The following is an 18,416-nucleotide window of genomic DNA, read 5'->3' on the forward strand; positions in this document are numbered from 1 at the left end:
CTTAAAATTCTCATAGATTGTGTACGTTTATCTGGAAGAAAACATAGGCGATATAATTTTCAGATATCGGGTGGAGGCGGACCCTCCCCCTTACCCCAAAAACGCCACCCATATCCGAAAGTGTTCCGATGGAGGGTCCGCCCCCTTCCGTTATCAACAGAACTATAAAGCCTATTTCTACTTCCCGACTATATTCGTAATCTACTCCCGAATACCTTTCATATGAGTCCCATATTGTCATGATCGTCAATTAAACCTATTTTAAGGAGTTTTGGGGCTGGGGTGGCCCCCCAGGGACTTGGACCCAACTTTTATTATAAAATTCGTACTCTACTATTGAATACCTTTCATTTGAATCCCATATTGTCCTCATCGATCCACTTTTATTTTTGGGTAGTACTTTTGTGGTAAGGGGGAGGGTCCGCCCCCCTCCCGATATCAAAAAATTATATAACGTATGTTTCCTTACAGACCAACCTACACAATCTGTGAAAATTTCAAGGTAATCGTTTCAGCCGTTTTTCAGTTTATACGGAACAAACAACCAAAATCAAAAGTCGACCGATGAGGACAATATGGGTATCAAATGAAAAGTATGCGGGAGTAGATAATGGGCACATTAGCCAATCACGGATATATGGGACTCGGTTTGTTTGTTCCGTATAGACTGCAAAACGGCAGAACCGATTTTCTCGAAATTTTCGCGTATTGTGTAGGTTGGTCTGGAAGGAAACATAGTCCGTATCGAAAGGGGGACGGACGCTCCCCTTTATGCCAAACACAAAAATAGACCGATCGGGACAATATAGGTATTAAATGGAGTAGGTATTGGAGAGTAGAATACGAATATGGTATTAAAATTTGAGTCTAAATACCCATCGGGCCGCCCCAACCCTAAAACTCCCCAAACAGACATATTGGGGATCAATAAGGAGCTCAAATGAAAGGTATTCGGGAGTAGATTTCGAATCTTCCATACAAAATCAGATCGGAGTATAGGGGGTCACGCCACCCCTCAAAAACCATATTAGACCCATTATGACTATATGATATTTGGCTGAACCGATTTTCTTAAAATTCTCATAGATTGTGTACGTTTATCTGGAAGAAAACATAGGCGATATAATTTTCAGATATCGGGTGAAGGCGGACCCTCCCCCTTACCCCAAAAACGCCACCCATATCCAAAAGTGTTCCGATGGGCACAATAAGGGTATCAAATGAAATGTATTGTAGACCAGAAATCGAATATGATATTAAAATTTGGATCCAAGCACCCATTCCTCCACAAATGAGAACATTACCCTAAGGAAGAACATTACCACCAGAAACAGAGAAGGGGAAATTTCTCATACATCAATGATTGCTTTCCGATTTAAGTTTCAACTCAATGATAAGGGACCTTTTTTATAGCCGAATCCGAACGGCGTCCCGCAGTGCTACACGTCTTTGGGGAAAGTTTTTTAATGGCGATGGATGGCATTGTACCTCACCAACATAAAGAGGGGATGAACACCGCTTTGTCCAATGTTCTCGCCAGGATTCGAACGCGTTCATAGACTACAATGCCACGAATTCGATATCCGCATTCAGGGCGAAGTGTACCCACCCTAAAAAGATAATAGAGAGTTATAGAAGGCGCAGCGGAGCGGGCCCGGTTCGGCTAGTTTGTATATATATAAAGATAGAAGAGATCGTTTTAATATCATTAAATTTATTAATTTCAAGACTAATTATCATGTTGTTCATTGTCGTGATCGAAACGTTCATACTTTTTGCAGAAATCGGTGACTTGTTTAATAGAACCCTGATTGATGACATCGCCAACCATTAACTGGTAGGTAACAACAGTGCTGGCCATCTGCAAGTGAAAACAAAGAAAAATAATAAATCTCGCGCCAGTAAAAAACAAAAACTTACCCCCAATATAAGTTTACGGGTCAATGCGAAAAAATCCGCCGCTGAGAAGGCTGTAACATCCACCGCCAATTGTTCGCTAAAACGTTGAGTCTTCACCGACATAGAAGACAAAACACAAATTGAAAGAAAATCCATAAAATAAATATTGGCCCATATGATACACAAAAAAAAAACATTGATATCCACCTCCATATTCCAGGATCTTGAAGGTACATCACGTAAACAGGATGCAATCTTTTGCGTGTATTCATCAACCTGAGCTGCCAAATAGATTTTCAGCACTGCTCGAACAATGCTATAGAGGAGGGAGAACCAAAATGCCATTTCAGCCACCCAATCTACGCCAATATTCCTGAAATGTCAATTAGAAATTAGTGGAAAGCCCATTGGATTACCGGAACTTGGCCTTAGAATCAATGGCATGTGTTGAGGGTGGTGGTGTTTTCTACGGCAATGACTTACAAAAAACTGTTGAATAACTGAAAACATATGAAGTACATGTTGTTTTCACAACTCAATAGAACCAAGGGCCACATGGCATCGTTGACCAGGCGTAACAATTTCTTCAATACAAGATAATGTTCACGAGTTTCCTTCCAGAATATAGCAGGCATGGCCTTAAACAAAACAAAAATAAATTGAATATTCATGTGCATACATGAATGAAAGGAAAGAAGTTGCAATTCAATTAAAGTGTGGTGATGACTCTGAGCGCTTGGGTTCGAATCCTATAGAGAACATCAGAAAAAATTTTCAGCGATTGTTATATCCTCATAATGCGGGCGACACTAAACACGGGTCCAAGGTGTCTACGGGGCGACACTAAACACGAAATTGTTATACAATTTTGGGGTCAACTAACTTGGGGGGAAGCCCCATCTCAAAACCCACCCGAACGGACATGTTTACCGACTGGGACAATATGGGTATCAAATGAAAGGTAATCAAGAGTAGACTACGAACTTGGCATACAAATGTCACCCTTAGTGTCGGGGTGTCCCCCATCCCCCAGATGCACCACCCAACAGGACACCTTCACCGCTTAGGGCAAAATATGTGTATCAAATGAGAGGTATTAAAGAGTAAAATACGTACTTGGCATAAAAATGTCAACTTAAGAGTGGGGGGGGGGGGGGTTTCCCCAAAACATCACCCAACAGAACACTTTTACGGCTTTGGGCAATATGAGTGTCAAATGAAAAATATTTAAAAGTAGAATACAAATCTGACATAAAAATGTCAAAGATGTCTGACGGGCCTCTCTACCAAACCAAAAACCACTCAACAGGACATATATACCGATTGGGACAATATGGTTATCAAATGAAAGGTGTTTGGAAGTTGAGTACACATCTGTTATAAGAATTTGGTCCAAGGTGTCTACGGGGCGACACTAAACACGAAATTGTTATACAATTTTGGGGTCAACTAGCCTGGGGGGACGCCCCATCTCAAAACCCACACGAACGGACATGTTTACCGACTGGGACAATATGGGTATCAAATGAAAGGTAATCAAGAGTAGACTACGAACTTGGCATACAAATGTCACCCTTAGTGTCGGGGTGTCCCCCATCCCCCAAATACACCACCCAACAGGACACCTTCACCGCTTAGGGCAAAATATGTGTATCAAATGAGAGGTATTAAAGAGTAAAATACGTACTTGGCATAAAAATGTCAACTTAAGAGTGGGGAGGGGTTCCCCAAAACATCACCCAACAGAACACTTTAACCGCTTTGGGCAATATTTAAAAGTAGAATACAAATCTGACATAAAAATGTCAAAGATGTCTGACGGGCCTCTCTACCAAACCAAAAACCACTCAACAGGACATATTTACCGATTGGGACAATATGGTTATCAAATGAAAGATGTTTAGAAGTTTAGTACACATCTGTTATAAGAATTTGGTCCAAGGTATCTACGTGGCCTCTCCAACCCCAAAACGGGCATAAAGGTCTATGAGAGTTGACTACGAATCTGATATACACATTTGAAACAGAATCTGGGGCCGGCCCACCCGTGAAGTTCTAATCTAATTTAGATATAAGGATTCAAGTATCTCGGTCACGTCCTGCCCTTCACCGACCTTCACCTCCCAATAAAAAACAACATCAAACTGTCCAGTAGGACGACCGAAAAAAAATTGTACTCAAATGATAGGGAAAATGAAAATATTGTACTCAAATGTCAGAGGCCAATCCCCTTCCCCCCATCCTATCCACCATAGTATACTAAATTCGTCATTCTGTTTGTTACTACTCGAAATATTCGTCTAAGACCCCATGTCGATCTAGCCATGTCCCTCCGTCTGTCCGTCCGTCCGTCTGTCTGTCGAAAGCACGCAAACTTTCAAAGGAGTAAAGCTAGACGCTTGAAATTTTGCACAAATACTTCTTATTAGTGTAGGTCGGTAGGGATTGTAAATGGGCCATATCGGTCAATAACCTGATATAGCTGCCATATAAACCGATCTTGGGTCTTGACTTCTTGAGTCTCTAGAGGACGCAATTCTTATCCGATTGGAATGAAATTTTGCACGAAGTTTTTTGTTATGATATCCAACAACAGCGACAAGTATGGTTCAAATCGGATCATAACCTGATATAGCTGCCATATAAACCGATCTTGGGTCTTGACTTTTTGAGCCTCTAGAGGGCGCAATTCTTATCCGATTTGAATGAATTTTTGCACGAAGTATTTTGTTATGATATCCAACAACTGTGCCAAGTATGGTTCAAATCGGTCCATAACCTGATATAGCTGTTATATAAACCGATCTTGGGTCTTGACTTCTTGAGCCTCTAGAGGGCGCAATTCTTATCCGATTTGGCTGAAATTTTGCATGACGTATTTTATTCTTACTTGCAACAACTGTACCAAGTATGGTTCAAATCGGCTAATGTTTTGATATAGCTGCCATATAAATCGATCTTGGGTCTTGACTCCTTGAGCCTCTAGAGGACGCATTTCCTATCCGATTTGGCTGAAATTTTACATGACGTATTTTATTCTTACTTTCAACAACTGTGTCAAATAAGGTTCAAATCGGTTCATAACCTGATATAGCTGCCATATAAACCGATCTGGGATCATGACTTCTTGAGTCTCTAGAGGTCGCAATTGTTATCCGATTTGCCTGAAATTTTATACGACGGTTCCTCTCATGACCATCTGCATACGTGTTTATTATGGTCTTAATCGGTCTATAGCCTAATACAGCTCCCATATAAATCGATCTCGCTATTTTACTTCTTGAACCCCCAAAGGGCCCAATTCTTATTCGAATACCAAAAAAAATAATAAGTGTGGATCTGAACGAGACCCGTAGCCCTGAACATCTTGATCGCCACCTTCAAAATGCTTGACATTATGAAGCTCAAACCAAATCGTATGCTAATACTATTTGGGGGTTCACCCCCTAGATCCCCTTCAAACCGGCCATGTTTGCTTACTATGGCAATAAAGGGCTCAAGAGTAGAAAACAAATTTGATAACCAATTTTGAGACCAAGTGTGTGGAGATAGTCTCACAAAATAAATTTCCCCTAAACCAATTGCAATTTGGGCTCAAATAAAAGGAATTTAACAGCAGAGAACGATGCTGAAATTTTTTCAGGGCTATGGATTATGGCAAAAAGGGGCTCAAATCTGATATCTGTTTTATGGCCAAGTGTTTCAGGGTTGACTCATCTCATAAACTCCCCCTGAAACACACATATATACCGACTATTTCATAATGTAGCTCAAATGTGGTTTTTGGGAGTAGAGTATGAATCTGATATCCACTTTCGGGGCAAAGGGTTTGGCTACTCCAATCCACCACCAAAGCTAAGAGAATGAAGTAGATCTAACATCCAAACTTGAATGGGCGGGCCCTCCCCTTTCCCATTTTTCAAAAGCGCGAGATCTCGGAGATGGGTGGGACGATTTACCCGAAATTTAGGGTGTTTATAATACCTTAAAAACAGAAATGTCGTATACTTGTCAAAGGCGGGAGGGACAGCCGCCCCACCCACAAATCCCGCCAAATGGAAATTTTAACAAATAATGACAAAATTAGGCTCTCATGCAATGTATTTGAGGCTAGAGCAAGAATCTGGTACATGGGGATACCACTTCACCGCCAAAAACACCCCCATACCGGACATATTTACCGACCATAGCAATAAAAGGCTCAAAAAAAAGAAATTTGGGAGTAGAGCACCAATATGATATCCACTTTGGGGCGAAATATCTGAAAAGCCGTACAAGCACCCCCAACCAAGACTTTTTTCAAGACCGTGCCAGTGTAGGGCTCAGATGAAATAAGAGAGGCAGCAGAGCGGGCCCTGTCCAGCTAGTTAACCATGTAAAATAAAAAATCTTTAATATCAAGAAAAATATCTTTCACCAAAGGAAATGTTTCCTTAAAAAGTTAGAAAATTTATCTCATCTTTAAAAGAAGTTTACTTATCTTTGGGTTAAATCCTTAAAATTGAGACAAACATTTTTTGTCCTGTAAGCGAGAAAGGTTGTTGGGAACATTCTTTCTGGGTTAGTTACTTCTGTGATGGTATTGCTCACACACGGAAGGGGAGAGTTCCCTAGTATAGGCTTCCCTCACTGCATGGTGTGGCTCCCATGCCACTCAGGATCAGCCAAATTCCTTGGGGTGGTTCTGGACAGCAAGTTGAACTGGATTTTCAATAGGGAATCTAGGCTGAAGAAGGGGTTAGCTGCGCTTTATTCCTGTTAGGGGTTCGTGGGTAGTAGATCGGAGTTGAACCCAAGATGCATGCATTGGTTGAACTCGGCGATGATACGGCCGGTGTCGACGTATGGTTGCCATGTCTGGCGGCCGGTGATGGAACATGCGACACATAGTGGGATATTGATAGGGTTAACCGAGTGGTGGAGAGAGCATCCGCTAGGCCACATAGGGCCTCAGCGGATATCAAGACAATGGTTTGGTATAATCCACTACAACCTAAACTAACCTACTTTTGTGATATAACGGCTTGTGTGGTTGATGCTACCGACACAGTTTCAAAGAATATTGAGCGAAAATGTCCTCGGGAGTCCACCTGTACTTCATATATATGGAACCTCATGGTAGATCCGCTCCTTGGTTGTTTGCTGCTCATCTTAGTTGAAAAAGTTTTCAGACTTGCGCTGGAAACTCGGAATGTGCAGGGCTTGGATATTGCTTGAGACTTCAGTGTTGACTTCACGGAGTGTAAAACCGTCATTAAGGGTATATTGTCATGGAAACCATGATCCGATATGGCAGAGCTTCGTTTAATATTAAAGAGTGATTGTTTCAGAGCGAACAATCACCCTTGTCAAGAACTAGTCCAGATCGGACTAAATTTAGATATGGCTGCCACATAGACCAATCTCCTGATTTAAGCATTTAGTTCAATAAAACGGACCTTTATTACCCGATTTCACATAAATTTGGTACAGTGAGTTGTATTAGATCCCTACCGAACATTACCGAATATGGTCCAGATCCAAAAATATTTAGGTATAGCTGCTGTATAGACGCATTTTCCATCCGACTTCGACAAAATGTTGATAAGATATAAACCAGTGGTGGATGGCATCCCCAGTTCCGTCCGGCCGAACTTAATGCACTTTCATTTGTTTCTTTTTAATTACATACGAGTACCTACCTTTCCCTGGACTGCCTCTATTCTTAGGTAAAGTTGACGAAATCTGCTACCCAAACCAATGCCGACGAGTATAATGAAAACATCACTAAAGGAACGTGGATAAGCTAGAGTTAAATTAAAAAACTGCAAAAGAAAAATCAATTAAAATTTATTTACTCTTACTAGGCCCCTTCCAATGATTTTACCTCAAAGAATGGCAAGGCCCAGAGTTGAAATGGCAAAAACAAACGTAAATGAGATCTCTCACGTCCATACAGAGTTTCCCAATAACTGTCATTCAAATTGCATTGGGTTCTCTCCAATTCGGTTTTTTGAAAAGAGTTGAATACCAGTAAACAATGTTCCACTGAAAAAAAGAATCATAGTTCAATATAAACAAGTAAAAGCGAGCAAAGTTCGGCATGGTCGAATTATGGGAACCCACCACCATGGATTCTGCAAAAAACCTATACAAAATAAATTTAGCTAAAGGGCAAAATTTTGTTCTACATACCAAACTTCTGTCAAACCAGCAAAGGTTAAAGCTTCTGGGAACCGAACAAGGATGATCGGGAAATCGGATTACATGGGAGCTATACCAGATGGTAGACCCATTTGGACCATACTTGACACAGTTGTTGGAAGTCGTAATACAACACTATGTGCAAAGTTTCAGCCAAATCGGACAAAAATTGCGGTTTGTAGGGCCTCAAGAAGTCAAATCGGGTGATCGGTTTGTATGGAAGCTATATCAGGTTCTTGGCCGTTTTGGACCGCAGCTGGCACAGTTGTTGGAAGTCATAACGGAACACCATTATAAAATTACAGCCAAATCGGACATAAATTATGTTTAGTAAGGGCTCAAGAAGTCAAATCGGGAGATCGGTTTATATGGGAGCTATATCAGGTTATGGACTGATTCGGACCGTACTTCGCACAGTGGTTGGAAGTAATAACAAAACATTTCATCCAAAATTTCAGCTAAATCGGGCAAAAATTGTGGCTTTCAGGAGCTCAAGAAATTAAATCGGGATTTCGGTTTATATGGGAGCTATATCAGGTTATGGACTGATTCGGACCGTACTTCGCACAGTGGTTGGAAGTAATAACAAAACATTTCATCCAAAATTTCAGCTAAATCGGACAAAATTTGTGGCTTTCAGGAGCTCAAGAAATTAAATCGGGATTTCGGTTTATATGGGAACTATATCAGATTATAGACCGATTTGGACCGTACTTGGAAAAGTTGTTGAAAGTCATACCAAAACGCTTTGTGCAAAAAATCGGACAAAAATTGCGGGTTCTAAGGGGTCAAGAAGTCAAATCGGGAGATCGGCTTTCAGGGGCTTAAGAAATTAAATCGGGAGATCGGTTTATATGGGAACTATATCAGATTATAGACCGATTTGGACCGTACTTGGAAAAGTTGTTGAAAGTCGTACCAAAACGCTTTGTGCAAAAAATCGGACAAAAATTGCGGCTTCCAAGGGCTCAAGAGGTCAAATCGAGAGATCGGTTTTCAGGGGCTCAAGAAATTAAATCCGGAGATCGGTTTATATGGGAGCTATATCAGGTTATAGACCGATTTGGACCGTACTTAGAACAGTTGTTGAAAGTCATACCAAAACGCGTTGTGCAAAATGTCAGCCAAATCGGACAAAAATTGCGGCTTCCAAGGGCTCAAGAAGTCAAATCAGGAGATCGGTTCAAATGGGGGCTATATCCAAATCTGAAACAATAAGAAGTATATGTGCAAAATTTCAAGCGGCTAGCTTTACAATTTCGACCGCTATCGTGATTTCGACAGACGCACGGACGGACGGACATAGTTAGATCGATTTAGAATGTCAAGCCATAAAAAATATAAATATACCTTATAGGGTTTTAGGTCAATATTTCGAGGTGTTACAAACGAAATGACTGGATTAGTATACCCCCATCTTATCGTGGTGGGTATAAAAATTAAAAATGCTGTTTTTATACCCACCACCGAAGGATGGGGGTATATTCATTTTGTCATTCCGTTTGCAACACATCGAAATATCCACTTCTGACCCAATAATGTATATATATTCTTGATCAAGGTAAAAATCTAAAACGATCTAGCCATGTCCGTCCGTCTATCCGTCTGTCTGTTGAAATCACGCTACAGTCTTTAAAAATAAAGATATTGAGCTGAAACCTTCCACAGATTCTTTTTTTGTCCATAAGCAGATTAAGTTCGAAGATGGGCTATATCGGACTATATCTTGATATAGCCCCCATATAGACCGATCTCTCGACTTAAGGTCTTGGGCCCATAAAAGCCACACTTATAAACCGATTTTGCTAAAATTTGGGACAGTGAGTTGTGTTAGGCCCTTCGACATCCATCCTTAATTTGGCTCAGATCGGTCCAAATTTGGATATAGGTTTCATATAGACCGATTTTTCGATTTATGGTCTTGGGCTGATAAAAGGCGCATATATTGTCCGATTTTGCCAAAATTTGGGACAGTGAGTAGTGTTAAGCCCTTTGACATTCTTCTTTAATTTCACCCAGATGGGTTCAGATTTGAATAAAGCTGCCATATAGACCGATCGCTTGATTTAAGGTTTTGGGCCCATAAAAGACGCATTTATTGCTCGATGTCGCCGAAATTTGGGACAGTGAGTTAAGTTTAGACCTTCGACATCGCTCTTCAGATAGGTCCAGGTTTGGATGTAGCTGCCATATAGACGGATCTCTCGATTTAAGGCTTTATACCCACAAAAGGCGAATTTATTGTCCGATTTTGCCAAAATTTGGGATAGTGAGTTGTGCTAAGCTCTTTGATATCCTTCTTCGATTTGGCCCAGATCGGTTCAGATTTGGATATAACTGCCATATAGACCGATCTCTCAATTTAAGGTCTTAGGCTGATAAAAGGCGCATATATTGTCCGATTTTGTCAAAACTTGGGACAGTGAGTTGTGTTGGGCCCTTCAACATTTTTCCTCAATTTGACTCAGATCGGTCCAGTTTTGGATATAGCTGCCATATAGACCGATCTCTCGATTTAAGACTTTGGACCCACAAAAGGCGCATTTATTGTCCGATGTCGCCGAAATTTGGGACAATGAGTTGTGTCAGGCCCTCCGATATCCCTCTTCAATTTGATCCAGATCGGTCCAGATTTGGATATAGCTGCCATATATACCGATCTCTCGATTTAAGGTTTAGGGCTGATAAAAGGCGCATATACTGTCCGATTTTGCCAAAACTTGGGACAGTGAGTTGTGTTAGGCCCTTCGACATCCATCCTTAATTTGGCTCAGATCGGTCCAGATTTGGATATAGCTGTCATATAGACCGATCTCTCGATTTAAGGTCTTGTCCCCATAAAGGCGCAATTATTGTCCGATTTTGCTGAAGTTTGGGACAGTGAGTTGTGTTGGGAACTTCGACATCTTTCTTCAATTTGGCACAGATCGGTTTAGACTTGGATATAGCTGTCATATAGACCGATCCGCTGATTTAGAGTCTTAGGCCCATAAAATCCACATTTATTGTCCGATTTCGCCGAAATATGAGACAGTGAGTTGTGTTAGGCTCTTCGACATATTTCTGCAATTTGGCTTATATCGATCAAGATTTGCATATATCTCTCATATAGACCGATCTCTCGATTTATGATTTTGGGCCCATAAAAGGCACATTTATTGTCGGATTTCGCCGAAATTTGAGGCAGTGAGTTGTGTTAGGCCCTTCGACAGCTTTTTTCAGTTTGGCTCAGATCGTTCCAGATTTGGATATAACTGCCATATAGACCGATCTCTCGATTTAAAGTCTTGGGCTCATAAAAGGCGCATTTATAATCCGATTTGACTGAAATTTGACACAGTGACTTATGTAAGGCTTTTCGACATGCGTGTCGTATATGGTTCAGATCGGTTTATTTGTAGATATAGCTACTAAAAGGACTAATATTTTGTTATACTCAATTGAACAATGACGTATAAGTATTTGGTCCAAATCGGAACATATTTCGATATAGCTGCTATGGGGCATAAGGTTTGTATTTTTTCACCAGATTTTGACGAAAGTTGGTTTAGATATAAACCCCAGGTGGTGGGTATCCAAAGTTCGACTCGGCCGAACTTAACGCCTTTTTGCTTGTTTTTTTCAAAACCCGACCTAAACCGCAGCTCATTATAAGCAAATACCAAAACCATAACCAAAATTTCATATTATAATCCACATATAAACGATAGGGCAATTGAAGAAATATCTGCTCCACTTGGCGCCATTGTTTTATCAATTGCGGCCATTTTTTGGCCACACGCCAAAAACAGCAGTGTTCCAGAATGCAAACAATGAAGAAGGATATGATGCCTGGAAATGTAAAGAAATGATTACTTGTAGTAGAAGGCGGTTTGCAAATATTCAAACCTTACCCGATGAATGAAAGTTGACACTTGTTATTGAAATTTTATACATGGCTGCACCAAATTCAAAGATATTCCATAGCATTATCATGGCTGCATAAACGGTTGGCCAACTTAGCCAATTGAAATTAATCTTCATCACATCCTTTTGCCAGACATTCGAAATAGGAAGCACTCCAAAGAGTAAAGATATGACAAAGACTAGAGCAAGAAATGATTAAACGCTTATATTCATAATTCTATGTTCAAGGAAATCTTTAGAGTGACTTATTCTGTAAATTGGTTTGGATTTTTCCCATCTTCCTTTTCATTCATCCTTACTCACTTTTACGCGCGGACTCATGAAACGTTTGGCGTTCCATAATGAGAATAAATTGATTGAACTATTTCATACAAACTCCAATTTAATTTGAATGTTTTCGGAAAAGCCACGTAACTTAAACTTATATTGTTACCAGTAAATTTATATAGCCCTCCAGCAAGTTGTAACCCAAAGCAGCTAAAAAGCAGCAGTGCTATGAGCAACTATGAAAATAAACTTTTTTTTTTTTCAAACCAACCAACTAATTCGTTGCAGCATAATCTAATTCCAAGGCAAACCCACCTGCATGCATTAGTGGGACGATTTGTAGTGTGAAGGTACAGCAACAATAAAGTAGCATGGTCCACTTTGTTGCATGTCGTTGTTCCATTTAAACGAGAATATCAAATGAACTCACACCACACCAATGCTTTGGCACTTCTAGGTATTCAGGTATTCAGCAACCTGCAATATTTTTCTGATCCATAAGCTTATTCCGGGAATGTCAGTGGGTGTTGCTGTGGGTGTTGAACTTACCTCTGATATCAACTCAAGGCTATGGAAAATATAATTATTTTCTCTATTCAAAGGAAATTCTGTACTTGTATTAATGTAGGTGTGAACTTTCTTTCTCTGTTTTACCAACTTTATTGAATCATTTTACAATAGCATTAACTGCAACGATATGATGGGATGATAGTTGCTAAGCTTCCTGCTTAATTATGTGCATCTTGTCGACCCATCAACCACAAAGATTTGGCAATCCCTTGGCTCTGTTGGGTTCATCGAATTGCAATAGAACCAATTCATAGGTAACTATGGTACCAGCCATCTGAAATGAAATGGGACTAATTAGAAGGAAAATTAGCTTTCAAATGACTTCATTCTTAATAATGCAAAGCTAAGCAGCCAGATACACTAAGCTACATGGAAAGCCAGGGGCGTAGACACATAAAATATAGTGTGACAAAAAATAAATTAGAACAAGTAAAGAGGCAAGCCGGATATCGTGAGGCTCAGAAAAGCTCACTGTTTCAATTTTCAGCGAAATCGGCAGATCGGTCTATATGGCAGCCATATCTTAATATAGTCCGATCAGAACCATATTTAGGTCGGGTATCAGGAGGCTTAAGATAATCCCCTGTCTCAAATTTCAGCGATATCGGTTAAAAAATGAAGCTTTTATGGGCTTCAGACCCCTTATGGGCAGATCGGTCTATATGGCAGCTATACCTAAATATAGTCCGATCAGAACCATATTTAGGTCGATTGGGAGGTCTTAACCTACTCACTGTTTTAAATTGTAGCGAAATCGATTAAAAAACAAGTAAAAGCGTGCTAAGTTCGTCCGGACCGAATCTTATATACCCTCCACCATGGATTGCATTTGTCGGGCTCTTTTCCCAGCATCTCTTCTTAGGCAACAAAGGATGTAAGAAAAGATTTGCTCTGCTATTAGAGCGATATGAAGATATGGTCCGGTTTGGACCACAATTAAATTATATGTTGGAGACCTGTGTAAAATGTCAGCCAATTCGAATAAACATTGCGCCCTTTGGGGGCTCAAGAAGTTAAATAGAGAGATCGATTTATATGGGAGCTGTATGAGGCTTTAAACCGATTCAGATTATAATACACACTTATATTGATGGTCATGAGAGGATCCGTTGTACAAAATTTCTGCCAAATCGGATGAGAATTGCGCCCTCTAGAGGCTCAAGATCCCAGATCGGTTTATATGGCAGCTATATCAGGTTATGAACCGATTGAACCTTTGTTGACACAGTTGTTGAAAATAAAAATAAAATACGTCATGCAAAATTTGAGCCAAATCGGATAAGAATTGCGCCCTCTAGAGGCTCAAGAAGTCAATACCCAAGATTGGTTTATATGACAGCTATATCAGGTTATAAACCGATTTGAACTATCTTTGGCACACTTGTTGGATATCATAACAAAACATGTCGTGCAAAATTTCATTCCAATCGGATAAGAATTACGCCCTCTAGAGGCTCAAGAAGTCAAGATCCTAGATCGGTTTCACCTTTCGGTTTCACCTAGATCGGTTTCATCTAGATCGCACCTTGGGCCCATAAAAGGTGCGTGTTCAATTTGGATTAGATCGGTTCAGATATGGATATAGCTACCGTATAGACCGATCTCTAGATTTAAGGTCTTGGCCCCATAATAGATGCACTTTTTGTCCAATTTCCTTCAAATTTGGGATAGCGAGTTGTGTTACGCCCCTAGTTGACATATATACCGATTTTTCAATCTAAGGACTTTGAGCCCATAAAATTTTAATTTATTTGCCGATTTCACTGAAAAATTGCACAATGAGCAGTGTAAGGCCCGTCGACAACTGTACCCAGTATGGTCAAGATTGGCCCCGGTAACCGAGTTGGTAACGTGCTTGGATTACCAGTGCGGGGTCGTGGGTTCGCTTCCTGCCAGAAGCCTTGGTCTGTCGCTACTGTGGTATCACAATGGATTTAAAATTGTCTAAGTGAGTCTATAAGGGCTGCCACTCTTACCTAACCTAACCATGGTCAAGATCGGCCTATATTTGAATATAGCTGCCATATATATCGAACTTTAGATTTAAATTCATGGGCCCATAAAAGCAGCGTTTATTACCCGATTTCACTGAAATTTAGCACAATGAGCTGTGTTAAGCTCTTCGTCAGCAGTGTTCGATATGGCCCAGATGGGTCTATATTTGAATATTGTTGCCCTATTGACCGATCATCCAGTTTGAAGTCTTAGCCCTTAAAGGGCTCATTTATTACCCAATTTCGTTGAAATTTTGCACTGTGAGATATGTTAGGCTTTTCGACATCCGTGCTCTATATGGTTCCAATGGGTCTATATTTTGATATAGCTGCCATATACATACAGGCCTATACCAACTTAAGTTCTTGGGTTCATAAAAGGTTCATTTTTTAACCCGTTTCGCTGAAATTTGGTACAATGAGTTATGTTAACCTTCACGCTTGTACCGAATACAGTCTAGATCGGTCTATGCCGAACTCCCAATTAAAAGTCTACACAGATAAAAATAATTTTGAAAAACAACAAATTTGGTCGAAAAAGCGACTACGAAACTTGTTAATTTTTCTGCAACAATTTATTTTGAATCTCAACGAACCAAAGAACAAATTTTATGCCGAATTTTCTAAAATAAGTTTAATGAAAAAAAAAATACAAAAATATTGTTTTGGATGATCGGGAGACTTGAACATGGGTTTGCAATCATTAATGGCTTGGAAGTCTTGTGCTCTACGCAGTAGTACGCCTATTTTTACTAAAGAATTTGTTGAAATCAACCAAATTTCAATAATTTTGTCTGTCAAGTCTCTTGTAGAGACTTACTTACGTACTTCAACAAAGAATGTCTTCGATTCAATGCTTAAATTTGTTGAGAATTTGAAGTTTCACATACAAATTTGGTAGTTAGTTTTTTCTTCGAGCTATTTTTAAACCCTCCACCATAGGATGGGAGGTATACTAATTTCGTCATTCTGTTTGTAACTACTCGAAATATTCGTCTGAGACCCCATAAAGTATATATATTCTTGATCGTCGCGAAATTTTATGTCGATCTAGCCATGTCCGTCCGTCTGTCCGTCCGTCCGTCCGTCTGTCCGTCCGTCCATCCGTCAGTCTGTCGAAAGCACGCTAACTTCCGAAGGAGTAGAGCTAGCCGCTTGAAATTTTGCACAAATACTTCTTATTAGTGTAGGCCAATTGGTATTGTAAATGGGCCACATCGGTCCATGTTTTGATATAGCTGCCATATAAACCCATCTTGGGTCTTGACTTCTTGAACCTCTAGAAGGCGCAAATCTTATCCGATTGGAATGAAATTTTGCACGACGTATTTTGTTATGATATCCAACAATTGTGCCAAGTATGGTTTAAATCGGTATATAACCTGATATAGCTGCCATATAAACCGATCTTGGGTCTTGACTTCTTGAGCCTCTAGAGTGCGCAATTCTTATCCGATTTGAATGAAATTTTGCACGACGTGTTTTGGTATGATATCCAACAATTGTGCCAAGTATGGTTTAAATCGGTCCATAACCTGATATAGCTGCCATATAAACCGACCTTGGGTCTTGACTTCTTGAACCTCTAGAAGGCGCAAATCTTATCCGATTGGAATGAAATTGAGCACGACGTATTTTGTTATGATATCCAACTATTGTGCCAAGTATGGTTCAAATCGGTTCATAATCTGGTATAGCTGTCATATAAACCGATCTGGGGTCTGGATTTCTTGAGCCTCTAGAGGGCGCAATTATCGTCCGATTCAACTGAAATTTTGTACGTAGTGTTTTGGTATTACTTTCAACAACTGTGCTAAGTATGATTCAAATCGGTTCATAATCTGGTATAGCTGTCATATAAACCGATCTTGGATCTTGACTTCTTGAGCCAATTGAGGGCGCAATTCTTATCCGATTTGGCTGAAATTTTGCATGAGGTGTTTTGTTATAACTTCCAATAACTGTGCTAAGTATGGCGTAAATCGATATAGAACCTGATATAGCTGCCATATAAACCGATCTGGGATCTTGACTTCTTGAACCTCTAGAGGGCGCAATTCTCATCCGATTTGGCTGAAATTTTGTACAATGGCTTCTCTCATGACCTTCAACATACGTGTCTAGTATGGTCTGAATCGATCAATAGCTTGATACAGCTCTTATATAAACCTATCTCCCGATTTTGCTTCTTGAGCCCCTACAACGCGCAATTCTTATCCGAATGAACTGAAATATTACACAATGACTTCTACAATGTCAATCAGCATTCATTTATGGTCCGAATCGGACTATAACTTGATATAGCTCCAATAGGATAATAGTTCTTATTCAATATTCTATGTTTGTCTAAAAAGAGATACCGCGCATAGAACTCGACAAATGCGATCAATGGTGGAGGGTATATAAGATTCGGCCCGGCCGAACATACCACGCTCTTACTTGTTTTTTTTTTTTGTGTAGGGACCATAAAGGTGGGGGTTATTATCAGATTTCGCAGAATTTGGTACAAAGAGATGTACTAGACCACTTAACTTTCTGACAGTAAATTGTGTTGGACCCCTCGACGTCCCTAAAAAAATTAATTCTATTCAAAAGCATCGGTATGTTGAGTTTTTACGGAATAACTAGTTTAGGATCATTTGTCCATTCTACGGAGCCTACAAACATCTCACATATATGAAAAATTTCATCTTACCCCAAAGAGCAAACGCCTTGTTAAAAAATAGAATTTCTTTCCAGACAAGGCTACTGTCTGGGTGGTCATGGCAAATATTAAACGCTCGATCTGTAAATACCATTCGAATAAAAAAAGTTTATTTAAAATGCATTTAGTTGTGTTTCATTAGCTCACCTCCACACACCATGTTTTGCTGGAGACACGGCGTAGAACCGCTAGACCACCTTTGGACTCATCATTAATGGCGGCCGCCGAAAGGAAGACAAAGGCCGTACGACCAATCAAATATAGCAAGGAATACCAAAAGTAGACATAATTAATGGGCCAACGGAGTTTGCTTTTAATCGCAAAACGATGAAATAATAAAAAGGCATATTTGAAGAGTTCTTTAGTTTCTAAAATCTCAGATCTTCACTTACTTAAAAACATTCAACAGTTGATAGCATACAAAATATAAATTGTTAATGCATGACAACAATATTATGCCAGAGAGATTCTCATCGACCATTTCCAGTAGTTCGCACAATTTCACATAATGCTCACGTATTTCGATGAATACAGATTCGGGAACTTCCTGGCATGTCAACAGCCGCACAAGCCAGATGTAACCGGCAACAAACGAATTTCTTTAGAAATGTCTATCTTTAATGTTTATTTGTTGGTGTGAAGCATTCTGGCCAATCATTGTCGCCGGATATGGAAAAACGCATATTTTGTTAGATTTCTTACCTTGTTTGCCAATTTGTTTATACGTATCGTTATCTGCTCAAATCGATAGGCTATGCCTTTGCTCACCATCATAATGAACATGTCCATGTAATTCCAAATGAATGTGCACAAGCCATTGACAACCTTAAGAAGAAGTCATAGAAAGAAATAGGAAAATTGATTTAAAATCAGTAAAAAGTAAATGGAACACA

The 18,416-nt window shown here is 39.8% G+C and overlaps 2 protein-coding genes across 3 annotated transcripts in view; both read right to left on the reverse strand.

Moving 5' to 3' along the window:
* Window positions 1–1,729: 1,729 nt before the first annotated feature.
* Window positions 1,730–12,478, reverse strand: LOC106095053 (gustatory receptor for sugar taste 64b-like). Its single transcript, XM_059369222.1, has 8 exons — window positions 11,976–12,478; window positions 11,716–11,913; window positions 7,766–7,926; window positions 7,581–7,703; window positions 2,383–2,537; window positions 2,107–2,272; window positions 1,921–2,010; window positions 1,730–1,861 (listed from the first exon to the last, which is right to left on the reverse strand). The coding sequence occupies exons 1-8, from the start codon at window positions 12,103–12,105 to the stop codon at window positions 1,730–1,732; spliced, it is 1,155 nt and encodes a 384-aa protein (XP_059225205.1). The 5' UTR covers window positions 12,106–12,478.
* Window positions 12,479–12,869: 391 nt separating this feature from the next.
* LOC106094732 (gustatory receptor for sugar taste 64a) overlaps window positions 12,870–18,416 on the reverse strand; it is a 13,765-nt gene continuing 8,218 nt past the window's right edge. For both annotated transcript variants that reach the window (XM_059370985.1, XM_059370984.1), the window contains exons 5-9: window positions 18,226–18,348; window positions 17,916–18,070; window positions 17,671–17,833; window positions 17,515–17,604; window positions 12,870–13,099 (exon numbers count right to left, since the gene is read on the reverse strand). In XM_059370985.1, coding sequence (XP_059226968.1) covers window positions 13,010–13,099; window positions 17,515–17,604; window positions 17,671–17,833; window positions 17,916–18,070; window positions 18,226–18,348 — 621 coding nt within the window. In that variant the 3' untranslated portion in view covers window positions 12,870–13,009. The remainder of the gene's footprint in view (window positions 13,100–17,514; window positions 17,605–17,670; window positions 17,834–17,915; window positions 18,071–18,225; window positions 18,349–18,416) is intronic.

The sequence above is a fragment of the Stomoxys calcitrans genome, chromosome 1, assembly GCF_963082655.1.
Source record: "Stomoxys calcitrans chromosome 1, idStoCalc2.1, whole genome shotgun sequence".
Classification (NCBI taxonomy): Eukaryota; Metazoa; Arthropoda; class Insecta; order Diptera; family Muscidae; genus Stomoxys; species Stomoxys calcitrans.

Bases quoted from the DNA above. Each gene is read 5' to 3' on its own strand.
- LOC106095053 (XM_059369222.1), bottom strand. From the start codon at position 12,105: ATGAAGATTAATTTCAATTGGCTAAGTTGGCCAACCGTTTATGCAGCC. The intron at 7,927-11,715 runs GTCGGGTTTTGA...TCTTTTTTTCAG, and splicing joins TATAATGAGCTGCGGTTTAG to TGGAACATTGTTTACTGGTA. The intron at 7,704-7,765 runs GTAAAATCATTG...TTTCTTTTGCAG, and splicing joins GGGCCTTGCCATTCTTTGAG to TTTTTTAATTTAACTCTAGC.